The following is a 14,823-nucleotide window of genomic DNA, read 5'->3' on the forward strand; positions in this document are numbered from 1 at the left end:
ACTCAGGTTTATATCTGAATAGGTTTGCAAGGCAACACGTGGTTCAGTAATACAATTACTCACCTTGAACAGTGGTAATATTGTTTGTTTTAAATGCAATTTGAGGTGCTACTTCAGAGACTGAATATATTATTATATAATACATTATAATATATACTATTCTATTATAAATTATATAATATAGTAAATTATGCAAGTTTGTGCTTTCTTGTGAACTTAGGTTCCATCATTGTGACCTCTATAATTAACTTAATTGGTAAGCTCTCAAGTGAAAGCAGTGACACTAGTTTGACATAAATGTGTTCATAACTTGGCACCAGCATATTTATATTGACCGTTATCCATTGCAGACTACAGATATTTCCATCACACAATGGAGAATAATTTTTAAGAGCTAAAACTGAAAAAGGAAAGCAGGCTTGCAGCAACTGCTCCATTCAGGTGAAATAAGATATCTAGTTCCTAAAACAAATAGTTGTATTTGATCTTTTATCTTGGGAAGCCTTGTCACTATAAAAAGAATCAAAATGATGTCTGTTCAATGTCTGCTACTGTAGACTGAGGAGCTTATCTTGTATTTAGTTGCTCCCATGGATTCTCATGAAAATTATTATTTATTTATATTACCGTAATGGCTAGGAGCTCTGGGCAGTGGCTAGGCCCCCATTGGATTAGGTGCTGTACAAGCACATATGCAGATCAGAAAAGATGGTCTTTGACTCAAAGAGGTAAAAATCGGCGTAAGTGACCAAATGTCCGAATATCACTGGGACCATCCCAATATCTGTCTTATATATGCAACTATCTCCTCTCTCTCCTCTATTTCAAAAAGAAAAGTGTCCCAATTTTTCACACTTAGTACTTGGTCACTCTAAATCTATGAATAAGATAAGAGGCAACAAATGGACAGACAGATGGCATGGTACAAGGAAGCAAGGGACAATATAGGGCAGCATGCCAGGCTGTGGTCTCAGTGCGTCAGCTGCCATTATCAAATTTTTTGTAGGCATCATATAAGAGTTAAGTTTTTAGGAGGAATTTAAAGGGGATGAGGTAGCTTTGCAGATGTTTAAGGGCAGCTCTTCTCAAGACAGCATGGGGGAAATCACAAGTGTACCTGCTTGAAAATGTAACAAGCTGGTGCTGGGGTCTAGTATCAATGGCCAGTCAGAGGTGAAAATGGACATTTCGGTAGAGAAAGAGAGATAATAGGTAGGGTGGGAATAGGCCTGTGATCAAGAAAGGAGGGTGAGAGGGCTTAGGGTGGAGAGAAGATGAGATCTGTTGTCACCCTGAATTGATGGCTAGATATCAGAGCCAGTTTGGCAACAAAAGATGCATTTCAAATCACCTCGCAAAAGTTTAAGTAAAAGAGATATGTGATTTAGTGACCATACCCTAAAATTAAGATTTGTGTCAGAGGAAGTAAGTTTCCAAAGCAAAACTGAATCTTATTCCTCAAGTCCACTTTCTTTGCCTGCCATTCTTTCATTGTTGTAAGGAGCATTGAACCAATTGTTAATCAAAGCAGACTTGTAATATGATATTCATATCATATACTCTTCATGGTTTTTTAGGTTAGGGAATGGATCAAAATACTGTAGAGTGAATTGATACAGCTTTGTCAAATCATATCCTTAATAATTTGTAAGACTATATCCAGAATTAATAGGACAGTAGAACTTCAGAATTATTAACATCTAAGAAGGAGGTTGTTCTTAACTCTGAAGAAAATGTTATGGCTGTTCTTTCAAAAGTTTACAGTTGTACATTGATCTAATACAACTTTGGGTACGAGACTACATTTTTCTGTGGACAGAGAGATATAGATTAGGCACGTTGAAATTGCTAATGAAGCGGGGTTTTAAATATCCCACACTTCATTAGCATAAACATGGCCACAGTTTTTTTTTAAACGGAGCTTTTTCGAAATCCCCTCACCCCCGCCACCAGTCTAGATGTAGATCTGTTGAAAAATAAACCCTTTTTCGAAAGATCCTGTATTCCTCAAAATATGAAGTGTACAGGATCTTTTGAAAGAGTTTATTTTTCAACAGATCTGTGTCTAGACTGCCAGGGGGGTTTTCGAAAAAGCGCCGTTTTGAAAAAAAGCAGTGGCCATGTTTATGCTAATGAAGCATGGGATATTTAAATCCCCACTTTATTAGCAATTTCGACGTGCCTAATCTACATCTCTCTGTCAACAGAGAGGTGTAGTCTAGACACGGCCTTTGAAACTTTACTATGCAGGAGAAAAATGCCACTTAGTTGTTTATATTAGTAGTTTACATTTGACACAGTGCTGTCCTGTTTTTTTTAAGCATCTGTGCTGCCGTCTGCTGCTGTTAAGTGCTAAGCCCATAGACGTGGGAAATAGGAGTGTGTGAGGGGGCGTGTGCTGTAGCATCCTTCAAGTGTACCCAACTTCCCTATCAGAGGGGTAGCAGTGTTAGTCTGAATCTGCAAAAGCGATAAGGAGTCCTGTGGCACCTTATAGACTAACTGAAGTGTAGGAGCATAAGCTTTCGTGGGCAAAGACCCACTTCGTCAGATGCATGTAGTGGAAATTTCCAGAGGCAGGTATAAATATGCAGGCCAGGATCAGGCTGGAGATGATAAGGTGGATCCAATCAAGGAGGATGAGGCTCACTTCTAGCAGCTGATCTGGAGGTGTGAATTCCAAGAGAGCAGAAGCTGCTTTTGTAGTTAGCAAGCCATTCACAGTCTTTGTTTAATCCAGAGTTGATTGTGTCAAACTTGAAGATGAACTGGAGCTCAGCAGTTTCTCTTTGAAGACTGGTCCTGAAGTTTTTTTGCTGCAGGATGGCTACTTTTAGATCTGCAATTGTGTGTCCAGGAAGATTGAAGTGTTCCCCTACAGGTTTTTGTATGTTGCCATTCCTAATATCAGATTTGTGTCCATTGATTCTTTTACGTAGGGACTGTCCAGTTTGGCCGATGTATATAGCAGTGGGGCATTGTTGGCACATGATGGCATATATTACGTTGGTAGATGTGCAGGAGAATGTACCAGTGACAGTATGGCTGATCTGGTTAGGTCCTATGATGGTGTTGCTGGTGTATATATGTGGGCAGAGTTGGCACCAAGGTTTGTTGCAAGGATTGGTTCCTGAGTTCGAGTTATTATGGTGCGGTGTGTAGTTGCTGGTGAGAATATGCTTCAGGTTGGCGGGTTGTCTGTGGGCAAGGACCGGCCTACCTCCCAAGGCCTGTGAAAGCGAGGGATCATTGTCCAGGATGGGTTGTAGATCACTAATGATGCGTTGGAGAGGCTTTAGCTGGGGACTGTAGGTGATGGCCAGTGGTGTTCTGTTGGTTTCTTTCTTGGGCTTGTCCCGTAGCAGGAGGCTTCTGGGTACATGTCTGGCTCTGTCAATGTGTCTCCTTACTTCCTCGTGTGGGTATCGCAGTTTACAGAATGCTTGTTGAAGATCTTGTAGGTGTAGGTCTCTGTCTGAGGGGTTGGAGCATATGCGGTTGTACCTCAGTGCTTGGCTGTAAACAATGGATCGTGTGGTGTGTCCGGGATGGAAACTGGAGGCATGCAGGTAAGTATAGCGGTCGGTAGGTTTTCGGTATAGGGTGGTATTGATGTGACCGTCACTTATTTGTACCGTGGTGTCCAGGAAATGGACCTCCCGTGTAGATTGGTCCATGCTGAGGTTGATGGTGGGGTGGAAACTGTTGAAATCATGGTGAAATTCTTCCAGAGTCTCCTTCCCATGGGACTCCAACCCCTCAGACAGAGACTTACACCTACAAGATCTTCAACAAGATCTGCCAGTCCCGCCTGCTTCACCACCTGCCATCCCTATGTCCTCTGCAGCTTGCTGTCCCCAGGGCCCAGGCCACTGGCCCTGTAGGCTCCACTGCAGCTCAGGAGCTTTGCAACCTCCTAGGCTGCTGATCTGGAAGTGTTGACAACCTGAAATGTGACCCCAATTTGGGGCAGTGAGGGCTGTGAATAGGTATGGGATGGGGACGGGGACGGGGGAGGCTCCACCACCGCTGCCTGCCCCTTCCCCAAAGCAATGTGACTGGGAGCCAGGAAAGTAGAGCATGCCGGCAGCTAGGGTGCACTGCTTCCCACCAGGTCCAATGAGTAGTGGAGCAGATCTGACCCCTGCTGCATCCCTGCCCTGCTCCTGCAGCTCTGGGACTGCCCTCCACAGCTTCTGCCCCTGAGCGCAGTGCCTTCCCCTTCCCGTCATGGGGTGTGCAGGTGCTTAGGCTATGAAGAGCCCCAAAATTGCTAGGGCCAGTCCTGCCCAGGAACTTCCCCTATGATTAGGCTATTGCACAATTGTTTTCAGAAGTTTCTGGGGGCCACCATCAGCTGCAGACAGTGGGTAGGTGAATCATGGTTTATTTCTGTGCCACTAAGCACACCTGAGACACAAAGGGCGAGGTCACTGTATGTAAAAGCATGTTTCTCTCACAGAAGTTGGTCCAGTAACAGAGGGTGCCTCACGGGAGCTCGCCTGTCTTCTATCCTGGGACCCAGCGCGCTACATACACAACAAGAAACACTGGCTCGGCCCCCCTCGCTCTCCCTCGAAGCCCTGGCAGCAGAGGGGCACGTTGCACCTCTAGTTCATTGCTCTGCCCGGAGCCTGGGACACTCCTGCAGCCTCACGGGGCAGCGTTAAGAACGAAGCGTGAAGAGCTCCCCGCCCCCATTCGCCCCCCTTGCCTCGGTTTCTACGCTGCCTCTCGCTCCCCCCGCCCCATTGGCTCCTTAGTGATGGGCGCGACTGAGAGACCCCCCCCCCCCCAGCTAGCGAGCTCGCTCCTCCGGGCCCGCCAGTCTCCCGGGCAAGAGCCCAAGCAGGCACCGCCGCCAGACCCGCGCCCCCGCCCAGGAGGCTGTCCCCGCTGCACCTGCGTGAGCTGCTCAGCTGCCGGGGGGGCAGGGCTCCGTGTCCCTAGGTGGCCGCCGGCCGGCCGGGCACAGGCTTCCGCGGGAGCGTGGCGCGCCCCGAGCCGGGCCCAGCTGCTGCCCTCCCGCCCCGTGCCCTGACGCAGCGCCCCGCCCTGCGGGGTGAGTACCAGGCCTTTTCTTCTGTATAGGAGCCCCTCACGGGCTCCCCCGCGCCTCCCCCCTCGGGCGTCCCCCTCCTGGCACGCCGGCCGTGCGCACACGTGATTGGAGGGGAGCCCTCGAGGTGCATGCAAAATAGCATGCGGGGCTCACTGAGCGTGCAACACATGCAGGTTGCCACTGGGAGCCCGCGGCCGGAGAGACACGCGTGCGCTTCGGCGAGTTGGGCACATGCCTGTTACTGCCTGCGGGTCACTGCACACGCGAGCTACATGGAGACAGCGTGGGAGTCGCTGAACGTGCTGTGGGGAAGCTGCATGCCTGTACACACACACGTATGTATATAGACATATAAGCGGCTTAGTCTGTGAGAATCATCGAACAGGCTGGAGACGTGCTCGCTGTTACAGGCACACGTTACATGCATGGGAATTATTGCACGAACTGTATGGCAGTGGCAGCTGCTGAGTTGAACTGATCCCCTCACCCCACTCCCCCACCCCTGTTCTCTTGTTCTTTCTCCCTTTCAGTGTATTTATGTCTGTCAAAGCTGAGCTGGACAGAAAGACAAAAGGAGAGCGAACTCGTAAAAGGCAGCAGTTGCTCTCGCAGATGGCGATACACACGGATATAGCTCAGTAGCCGTACACAGATTGCCATGTGTCTGCACTACATAGGAAGGAGTGTTTGCATGTGTTCTGTATATACACTGTATGTTTGTGAGTCTGCATGTATTTTGTGCATGCGGTTACAGCTGCGTTAGCTCTTTGTGCCTGTGTATCTATGTGTGATGTAAGGATCCTGTTTGCTTTTCTGTGTGCAGCATAGGATGGAGAGGAGCATGTTCTGTGTGTAACATCCGATGGGTGTTGAGAGAGTCGCATTTCTCAATCTCTTTGTTTCCTGTATCCTTTTCTTTTTCTTGTTTTGAGAAATATGGCTCTCGATTTCCAACTCTCTTTAGATTAGGAAGATAGGCAGGCAGACTCAGTGTGGGATGCATGCAGACAGTCTGCAGTGTCTCTGATATTTGTAATTGAATACTTATTCCTGTGTGTTTATTTTTAGTACTGAAAATAAAGGAGTTGGTATGTTGACCTTTTGCTGATGCATTTGGCTGTAAATAACAGCATCTCTCTTTGAATGAGGTACATGTACATATATGTATATATGCACATACATCCTGTTATACAAATATCTGTACTTTTGTTTTCACAAATAACATAATCAGAGTCTGTTCAGATGTCTTGCAATTCTTCTATGTCAGTGGGAGCAATCCAGTAGGGGGTGGAAAATGAGTATAATTAGTTCCCTCAAAGTAAAATGAATCTGACTGAGTCATAATTAAGAGCCTATCTATGAGACCATTACAAGAGAGAAGCTTTAGACTGGACAGAAGTGGAGGTGTGTGTGTGTGCATGTGTGTGTGCGTATGGGGGGGTGGGCATTGCTGGGAAAGGGTCTCAGACATCCTGCTCTTATTGTTCCGGAGCGGAGAGGGAGCTTGGCAACAGAGTCTCTCATGTCCTTTTCTAGCCTCCGGGAGCTGCAGCTTGGAGCTAGTGCTGGGCAGAGCAGGACAAAAGCAACACACTGACCTTTTGCTTGATCTCTCTGCATTACAGATTGGCAGATTTGCCATCAGGAGGTTTTAAACAGGATTCCGTGCCGACTGCCTCTTCTTATCTGCAGGCTGCAGCGGGGAGGCTAAGATGCTGACGACCGAAGGCTCCCCCCTGCCCAGGAAGGGCTGTATCATGCACCCTGGCACTTTTTCATTGTTAAGTGTGGCCAATTAATCCATGTGGGAAATGTTCCAGCAGAAGAATAGAGGCACCGTCCAAGCTGTTCATCACTCAGCTGCTAGGAGAGCAGTCAGATCCCTAAGAAAAGCTAAGAAGGATGGACTCACAAAGGGCACTGCTAGACACGGACTCTGATACATTGACGTGACACGGCTAGTTGTCTGTTGGAGTCGGCACAATAAGTCCACGGGGAATATGTTACATTTCCTTGGGTTTACACCATGAAATGGCACCAGTGTTTCTAACTGGACAATAAAGTGTGGTGGATGGGTTTTCTGTAACTTAACCCAAACCAGCATGGCGTCAGGTGCAAGAACAAAGCAGCAGCATCCAGTCTCCCCCAGCAAACAGCACTGGCAGGATCAAACAGAGAACTTCAGGTCCAAAAGTTTGCCGGCTCTGAACAGGTCTACTCCTCGGATTACTACAACACAAAGCATCTTGTTTGAGGCAAAGCAGAGTTTCTTGCACAGTTTCCAAGGGAGGTCTGATCTGAGATGTGGCCTTGACACCGACAAATCAGCTCACATTAATGGTGCTGCTGCTGCTTCTGGGACTGTGTTTTCTTTTGCAGCCTCCAGCTTTTCAGGGGTCGGGAGTTTCACGGAGAGGACAGACTGTAATAACTTTGCTGGCGCAAGCAAAGGTGTTTCCCCAGCTTCCACGTTGCTACCCCTTCCAGGTAGAAAGTGTCTCAGCGTGGTGTTGACAGATTCCCGTTGCTTCTTGGTGTGCATGTGCTTTCTGACCTTCATTCAATCCTTAATGGTCTCTGGGTATCTGAGCAGTGTTATTACCACCATTGAGAGGAGGTACAGTTTGAAAAGCTCTGAGTCTGGGCTGCTGGTCAGCTGTTTTGATATTGGTAGCCTGGTGGTCGTGGTGTTCATCAGTTACTTTGGAGGGCGCGGAAGGAGGCCACTCTGGCTTGCCGTAGGTGGGTTTTTCATTGCTCTTGGGGCTGCACTTTTTTCTTTACCTCATTTCATCTCTCCATCATATCAGATCCAAGAATTGAACTCTTCCCTCTCTAATGAGGGTTTGTGCATGACTGGTAATAATACCGCCAAAGACCATTTGGAGTCACCGACCTGTGTCAAGGACTCAGGTGGAAATGACCACTCCCTCTATGTAGCTTTATTCATTTGTGCCCAAATTCTCATTGGTATGGGCTCCACACCTATCTATACCTTGGGACCAACCTACTTAGATGACAATGTCAAGAAAGAAAATGCATCTCTGTACCTAGGTAAGGCATCTTAGTACAAATATCTGTAAGCATTTTAAAGGGACACCATTGGCTCAAAAATCTAATACTTTTCAAAACATGAGGTTAGTTGCAGATATTACATCTCGCCCTGAGTTTCCTTGCCACTTTTTGTAGCATAATGGTGACCAATGTTCTGTCTTAATCTTTTCCATCCATATGTGGGTTTTTTCCATTCATGTGCGGAATAAATGTTTATGTGCACCAAGTCACGTGCAAATATGCACCACCAATAGAAACACAAAACCTAGCTGTGGGTGCTCTGCTAATCAGTTGGTGGCATTTGAATCTCTCCTGAGTGGCCACACAAGTACATAGCTTACAGCAGTGTTTCTCAAAGTGGTTCGGGAAACCACTGTGAGAAACCTGTTACCTGGCCATGTCGGTTTGTTTACTTACTGGTGCTGTGTGGCTCCCCTTGTCTGCAAATGGTGAATCAGAGCCAATAGGAGCAGGTTTGTGGGCCACTTGAGAAACACTATCTTACAGGGAACACTGGTGACATTTTTTAATTTATATTTTCTTTCCCCTGTTGCTATGGGCCAACTGTCTTATGTATATGGTAATCAGTTAGTGTCACCTGTTTTTGAGAAACTGTGAGACTGACTGCACACACATGCTCTCAAATGTATAGAAGATTGTTTTCTCTAATCTTTGTCAGTTTTAAGTGATTTGGCATTACAAATAAAAGTTTTTCAGGAAGAAATATTTTTTTATAGTGTCCCCTTAAGTAATCTTTGATGATAATGAAGCCTTGTATTTCAAAACTTAAGCTAACCTACCTTTACTGTAGAGTCATAATATTTTGTGAATATTTTGCAGAAGTTCTCATACTTGAATAATATACTTTATTTTCCTAACAGTTATTTATCCTTGCTTAGAAATGTATTTTGGCACTCATCACTGAATTATCTGAAAACTTTACATGATTTCCAAAAAATAATTAATAAAATAATGGGAAATAATCAACCTCCATGGAAATGTCACAAAATGAAATAGCTCCCAAATTTCAACAGTTACACTGATCCTTAAGTCAGTCAAAAATGCATGTCAGTCTGTGTCCTGAAATTCTCTAACCTGAGACTTTGGTGAACAGCTAGTGGGAAGTATTGGGTCACCCACAGAAAACAACCAGCACCTGGCCCTTGGTAGTTTAACCCTGAGATAGTAAGAGTGACCCAGAGATATAAGTTTCAGTGAGGGAGGACATGTGATCTTACAAACAATTGGGTCATGACCACTTAGACTTTGAGAGATCAGAACTAGCACTCCAGATGTGCTTATGGGGGAGGGAAGGCCCTGGTTTCCAAGTTTACAGTAGTGTTTTCCATTATCCTGCATGAAAATGAAACTTGCTTACATTGTGCTGTATTATTTTAAGGGAAAGCAGAAACTGTGAGGGATCGAAAGGGTTGCTAAATGCTTTTGGATGCTCATCATTACTGTTTCTGAAGAATTATTATTATTGATCTTAAGTTAAGTGTTAATTGTTTTGCCTTCAAGTTAACCTTAAAAGCAGTAGTTCCATGGAAAATGGGCATTCATGAATGAAACGTGCCTAATGAAGTGAGAACGTGTGCATGTAATTACTATATTCAGCAGAATTTGAGATCACATGGGGAAGGCCCCAGGATCAGTATTTTGGTTTCTTTTGACCTATTCATCAGCAATTTGACTGTGCACTGAACCATTTTTAAGCAACTTCTCTAGGCAGTGTCTTTAGAAAGCCTAAGGCATTTTGGACTGTGCTGATTTTCAAAAAAGACCCAGTATGTTTTATCACAATCACAAATGATCATAGGGTGTGTCTACACAGCAAAGTTATTTTGGATGGCTGTTATTCCGAAATGACTATATGAGTGTCTACACAGCAATTCCGTTATTTCAAAATAATTTTGAAATAATGGACGGCTTATTCCGACTTCTGTAACTCTCATACTATGAAGAATAAAGCCTATTCCAAAATAGCTATTTCAAAATAAGGCATGTGTAGATGCTCCACTTCTGCTATTTTAGAATGGCTCTGGTGAGGGGCTATTTCAAGTTATTCCTCCTGGACCTCTAAATCGAGATAGCACGTCTACATTAGGGAAGTTTGCCTCAGACTAATTTTGAGGCTTCCCTGCAGCGTAGACGTTCTGTTTAGAAATAAGCTATTTTGGAATAACTATTCCGAAATAAAACAACAAATAGTCTGATAGCACTTTATAGACTAACAAAGCATGTATTTGGTATTATGAGCTTTCGTGGGCACAGCCCACTTCTTCAGATGACCGGAGTTATGAGTTTAGGATGTGCAGACCCAAAATAAATAGGGGAGAGGAAAGGGAGGGGGGAGGGAAACAGGGAGCTAGAGGGAATCAGTAAGTATCTGAAGACTGGGTAGTTAAAACAAAGCAGATAAGAATCAAAGTTAATTGATAGTATCCTTCCTGACATAGGAGTCTACACAAAGAGCTTTTTGCACCTTCTTCGTCTGTTAAGTTGGTAGTGCCCCAACCAACCTTCATCACTATTGAGTCCATTAGCATGTGAATTGAATTTGTGGATGAACTCTAATTCCAATGTGTCTCTGTGTATCTGGCTAATAGAACCGGTTTGTGACAAGACAGCTACTTGACGATCTTTTAAACAGTGATTAGGAAGATTAAAGTGTTTCCCAATAGGTTTCTGTATGTTTCCTTTACGTATGTCTGATTTGTGTCCATTGATTCTGGAATAGCTTATTTCGAAATAACTGCAGTGTAGATGTAGCCATAGTGAAGAGTACCTTCTCTTTCCCTCCTGCTTAAGTGGTGTTAATATTGACATGCTAAGTAGCATGGAGTGAGCTTTCTTGATGTTTAGAAGCAAGGTAAGCAATGTGGTTAGGGTCAGTAACCATAGCTTGGAATGGCAGCGAAAGGGGTTTGAATCTTTTGCGGAAATGAGAGTTCTGTGGCAAGCAGAAAAGCACAGAGACAGTCTTGCAAGTCAGAGATGGGGAGAGGGATGTAGCTATATATGGGAAATCAGAGGTAAAAGTGATGAGTGGTGTGAAGGGAAAAGGCTGAGTCCTAAATGGAAAAGCATGCAAGATCACGGTTCTGAAATTAAGTGTTTTCAGTGAAAGTGCTTCACCTGCCTAACTGCTCTGAGCCAGGGACATAGAAATAGAACAAATACAATGAAAATCATAGTATGGAGTTGGAGATGTATGAAGAAATGGATGTGAGCCTGGAGTTATGGGACTAATTTTGCTCCGACTTACTCTGACTGAAACATTATTGTCATCACAGTCTTTGCTACAGATGTACAACATCTCATAAAAAGGTTTGTTTTCTTTGGATCAAGGGTTCTCAAACTTGACTGCACTGCGACTCCCTTCTGACAATAAAAATTACTACATGGCCCCAAGAGGGAAGACCGTGATGCCTAAACATGTCTGAGTCCCTTGCTTCAGACAAGGGGGGCAGCAAAGCTAACCCCAAGGTCTTCAGTCCCAGGCAGGGGGGCCATAATCTGAGTTGCAACACACAGGGCTGAAATCTCAGACTTCCACTTCAGATGGTGAAGCTTCGGTTTCAGCCCTGGGCCTCAGCAAGTCTAAGCCAACCCTGGTGTGACCCACTTTGGGGTCCTGATCCATAGTTTGAGAACTACTTATTTATATGCTTAAATTTGACTTTAGGTGCCTAATTTTAGGCACTCACATTTGAACAATTTAGCTTATGAATCAGTCAGTACCAGGATCATAGGGAAAAATTTCAATAAATATAATAGAAGCAGCTCTAAAATTGCCAAAAAACCCAGTTTTATAGTCCAGTATACGTTGAACCTCTCTAGTCTGGCAACATCCGTAGTCTGGCATGATTTTAGTTAGCTGGATGTCCACTTATCATGGGTGTCGCCAAGTTTCCCCTGGTCCCATGAAGTTTGTTTACAGCCACCAGTCCTGGCTGTTTGAGTCTATGACCCCTAAATGTCTTCTAAGAACCCAATAAGCAGTGGAAGTGTTGGTAATGTTGCTAGACAATATTGGTTTGGCAAATTCTCTGGTTCTGCACTGGTCAGGTTCTGAGGGTGCTGGACTAGACAGGTTCAACCTGTATGTCAGGACCTTACAGGGCTATAAGCTAGTGTTGTTTTCCATTGGAAATCTGGGAAATTGCCTCTTTTCACCAGTATAAAGCTCTGTGGGATTGAATAATATATTGAGCCTCTAAAACTGCCATTTGTTCAGGACTGAATGGTAATTTCTGTCTCTTGGGAAAAGAGAAAACATTTATCTGGGAGGTTCATTAAACTAAATAGGGCCATTTGAGACTTCTTCAGAGGTTTGTACTCTTAGAAAGTCCTGATGATGAGATGGATTAGTAGACAGAAAGCAGGCAAGGTAGCTGACAGTGAAGAATAAATACATTTATCATATGGTCCTGCAGTTTAGACATGTGGGTATTACTACTACTTCTGTTGGACATAACATTCCATTTTCAGTTCCATGCGACTTTGTCAGGACAAGCTAACAAGAGTTAGCAAAATGTATGTGAGGTTGTGTGCATACCGGCATGTGCAAACATAAAGTAAGGGATACGGAGAGACATCCTGAAGAGAAAACCTCCCCCCATAAAAGGCAGCTGGTGCTGTGTAAAGGGTATTTTAGGAGAGAGTGAGGGTTTTTTTAAATTTCAAAATAAAAAGACATGGACATAGGTTATTGCATTTATACTGCCTCTGAGTATTTTCCTCTGAACAATAGTATTTCTTAATGGAGACTTTTTGTTTGTTTTAAAAAGTTCTGCATGACCTTTGAGCATAAGACCTCTTACAACCCTTTAAGTCTTGCCCATTTTTACACTCATTATAATTCTGTAAAGCCCCTGCAGATTGCTAATCCTGACTCTACAAAAACTCACCTTATGTGACTGTGGAAGCTATTTTATTTATTTTCTAATTTAATCTAGCTCATGGTTTGAGTGGCAATAGCATATCCTCTTAAGCATAGGCATGCAAGCTCAGAGTGGACAGCTGTTTTAACATTCCTGGCTGGAAGTCCTGCTCTCAGAAAACACATTTGATGCTTATACATAGTCTCTTGGCTGCCTACCCTTCAGCCCATCTGTCAGGATGGCACTCTGCCAGTTTACAAGGTGGTATGTCATTTTTATTAAGACAAAGGTGCCAAGCAGTGATGTGTGTACTTGGGCAGTCTGCACAGTGCTGGAAATACTTTTTTAATTCAAGAAGTGTCTTCTCTGTAACAGCAATGCTACTTTGATTCTACATGCTCCTTTACACTGGTTGGTGCTTTTGTGCCAACATATAAACAGTGAAAATCACTATCATGGCAGGCACCTGAGAAATATAAGAAGAATCAAAGCAACAGAAGCCAAAACAGAAGCGGGTGATCAGTGGGTTATTTTTATTCAGTCCTTCCTTCTTTTCGTTGTAGACTCTGTTAGTCTGAGACATGTCTGTTTTCAATGGCCTGATGTATGCAAATTATGCACTAGTGGCCAATTTCTACTCATATTTATATCAATAGCAAACTCCTATTGATCTCAGTGGGAACTGGATTGGGTCTTTTTCTATTTTTCTAAAACTGATTCTTAACACTTTGAGTAATTCTACGATCCAGTTGGGTATATTTAGTGAAGGTGTTCTTGAATGGCTTAAAGAACTATGATTTATGAGTTTACTTGTGGCTCTTGATTATAATTTATCTCCTTAAAAGATGACATGTTGAGCATTTGACAGGCAGGAAGAGTGATAGGCATTTCAGTTGTAGAATAATTTTTGTAAAACAGGCAAAACACTACATAAAAAGAAATTTCTCATTTACACATAGAAGTACGTAATTCCTTTGTGAGTTTATGTATGCATGGAGGCTATTTTCAGTTTTTATTACAAAAGCATTACATGTCCACAGCATATAATACTGCACATGAGTAACCTTTACCCATGTCATCTGACATGATAGAAGTTAGGGTTCTTTATTAAAATGACTACAGAATGAATTAGCCATTGTATGAGGCACATTACTTTTTCAGAGTCTAGAATGTTTTCGGCTGATTATGAAGGAGTATGAGGAGAATTGCATAAAACAGTTTAATTTGAGTATAGGGTATGCTCAGTTTTCAGAACATAATTACTGTGCATGCAAGGATAAAGCATTATGGATGACTATCTGGAAAATTGGATAAAGCCTGTGTAAATGGGCTTGATACAGATAACTGGGATGGAAGCCAATGGAATAAAATCCTTTCCCAAGCTGTAGGGAAATAATATTTGGACTGATATAAAAAATATTTGAATCCTGCCTTTGTTTCTAAATGAATCTCTGTATTCACAGTGTCAGGCCAACTTGATACTCTTACATTTGACTTTGAAATCTTTGACATAACAGTGTTTCATAGTTAACTATTGTATGTGCACATCATATATTTTTCATGAAATGCATAAAAATACTTTCAATGAGATCTCCAGTTATGTTTGCAAACAGATTTATTTCCACATGTATAGGAATAGAGTGCAAATATTTGCCCTGATCCTCTAAGGGTTCCCCAGACAGAGCGCTGCTGTAAAATGAATTTGGGGCTTCATAAAGGACCAGTCCATATAAGTGGTGAACCAGCACATCTCTTGAATGGCTTGGTTCTGTGCCACTCACTTTTGATGCTATGCCTTCAGAGTTCAGGCAGCTTATGCTA

At 43.5% G+C, this 14,823-nt stretch overlaps 1 protein-coding gene across 3 annotated transcripts in view; it reads left to right on the forward strand.

Moving 5' to 3' along the window:
• The first annotated feature begins 4,910 nt into the window (after positions 1-4,910).
• Positions 4,911-14,823, forward strand: part of SLCO5A1 (solute carrier organic anion transporter family member 5A1) — an 88,385-nt gene continuing 78,472 nt past the window's right edge. Inside the window, exons 1-3 of one of the 3 annotated variants that reach the window (XM_075920553.2) lie at positions 4,911-5,062; positions 5,236-5,397; positions 6,688-8,116. In XM_075920553.2, coding sequence (XP_075776668.2) covers positions 7,165-8,116 — 952 coding nt within the window. In that variant the 5' untranslated portion in view covers positions 4,911-5,062; positions 5,236-5,397; positions 6,688-7,164. The remainder of the gene's footprint in view (positions 5,063-5,235; positions 5,398-6,687; positions 8,117-14,823) is intronic. The other 2 variants (XM_075920556.2, XM_075920554.2) reach the window with 2 other exon arrangements.

Source organism: Pelodiscus sinensis, chromosome 2, assembly GCF_052426305.1.
Source record: "Pelodiscus sinensis isolate ZL-2025 chromosome 2, ASM5242630v1, whole genome shotgun sequence".
In the NCBI taxonomy this organism is placed as follows: domain Eukaryota; kingdom Metazoa; phylum Chordata; order Testudines; family Trionychidae; genus Pelodiscus; species Pelodiscus sinensis.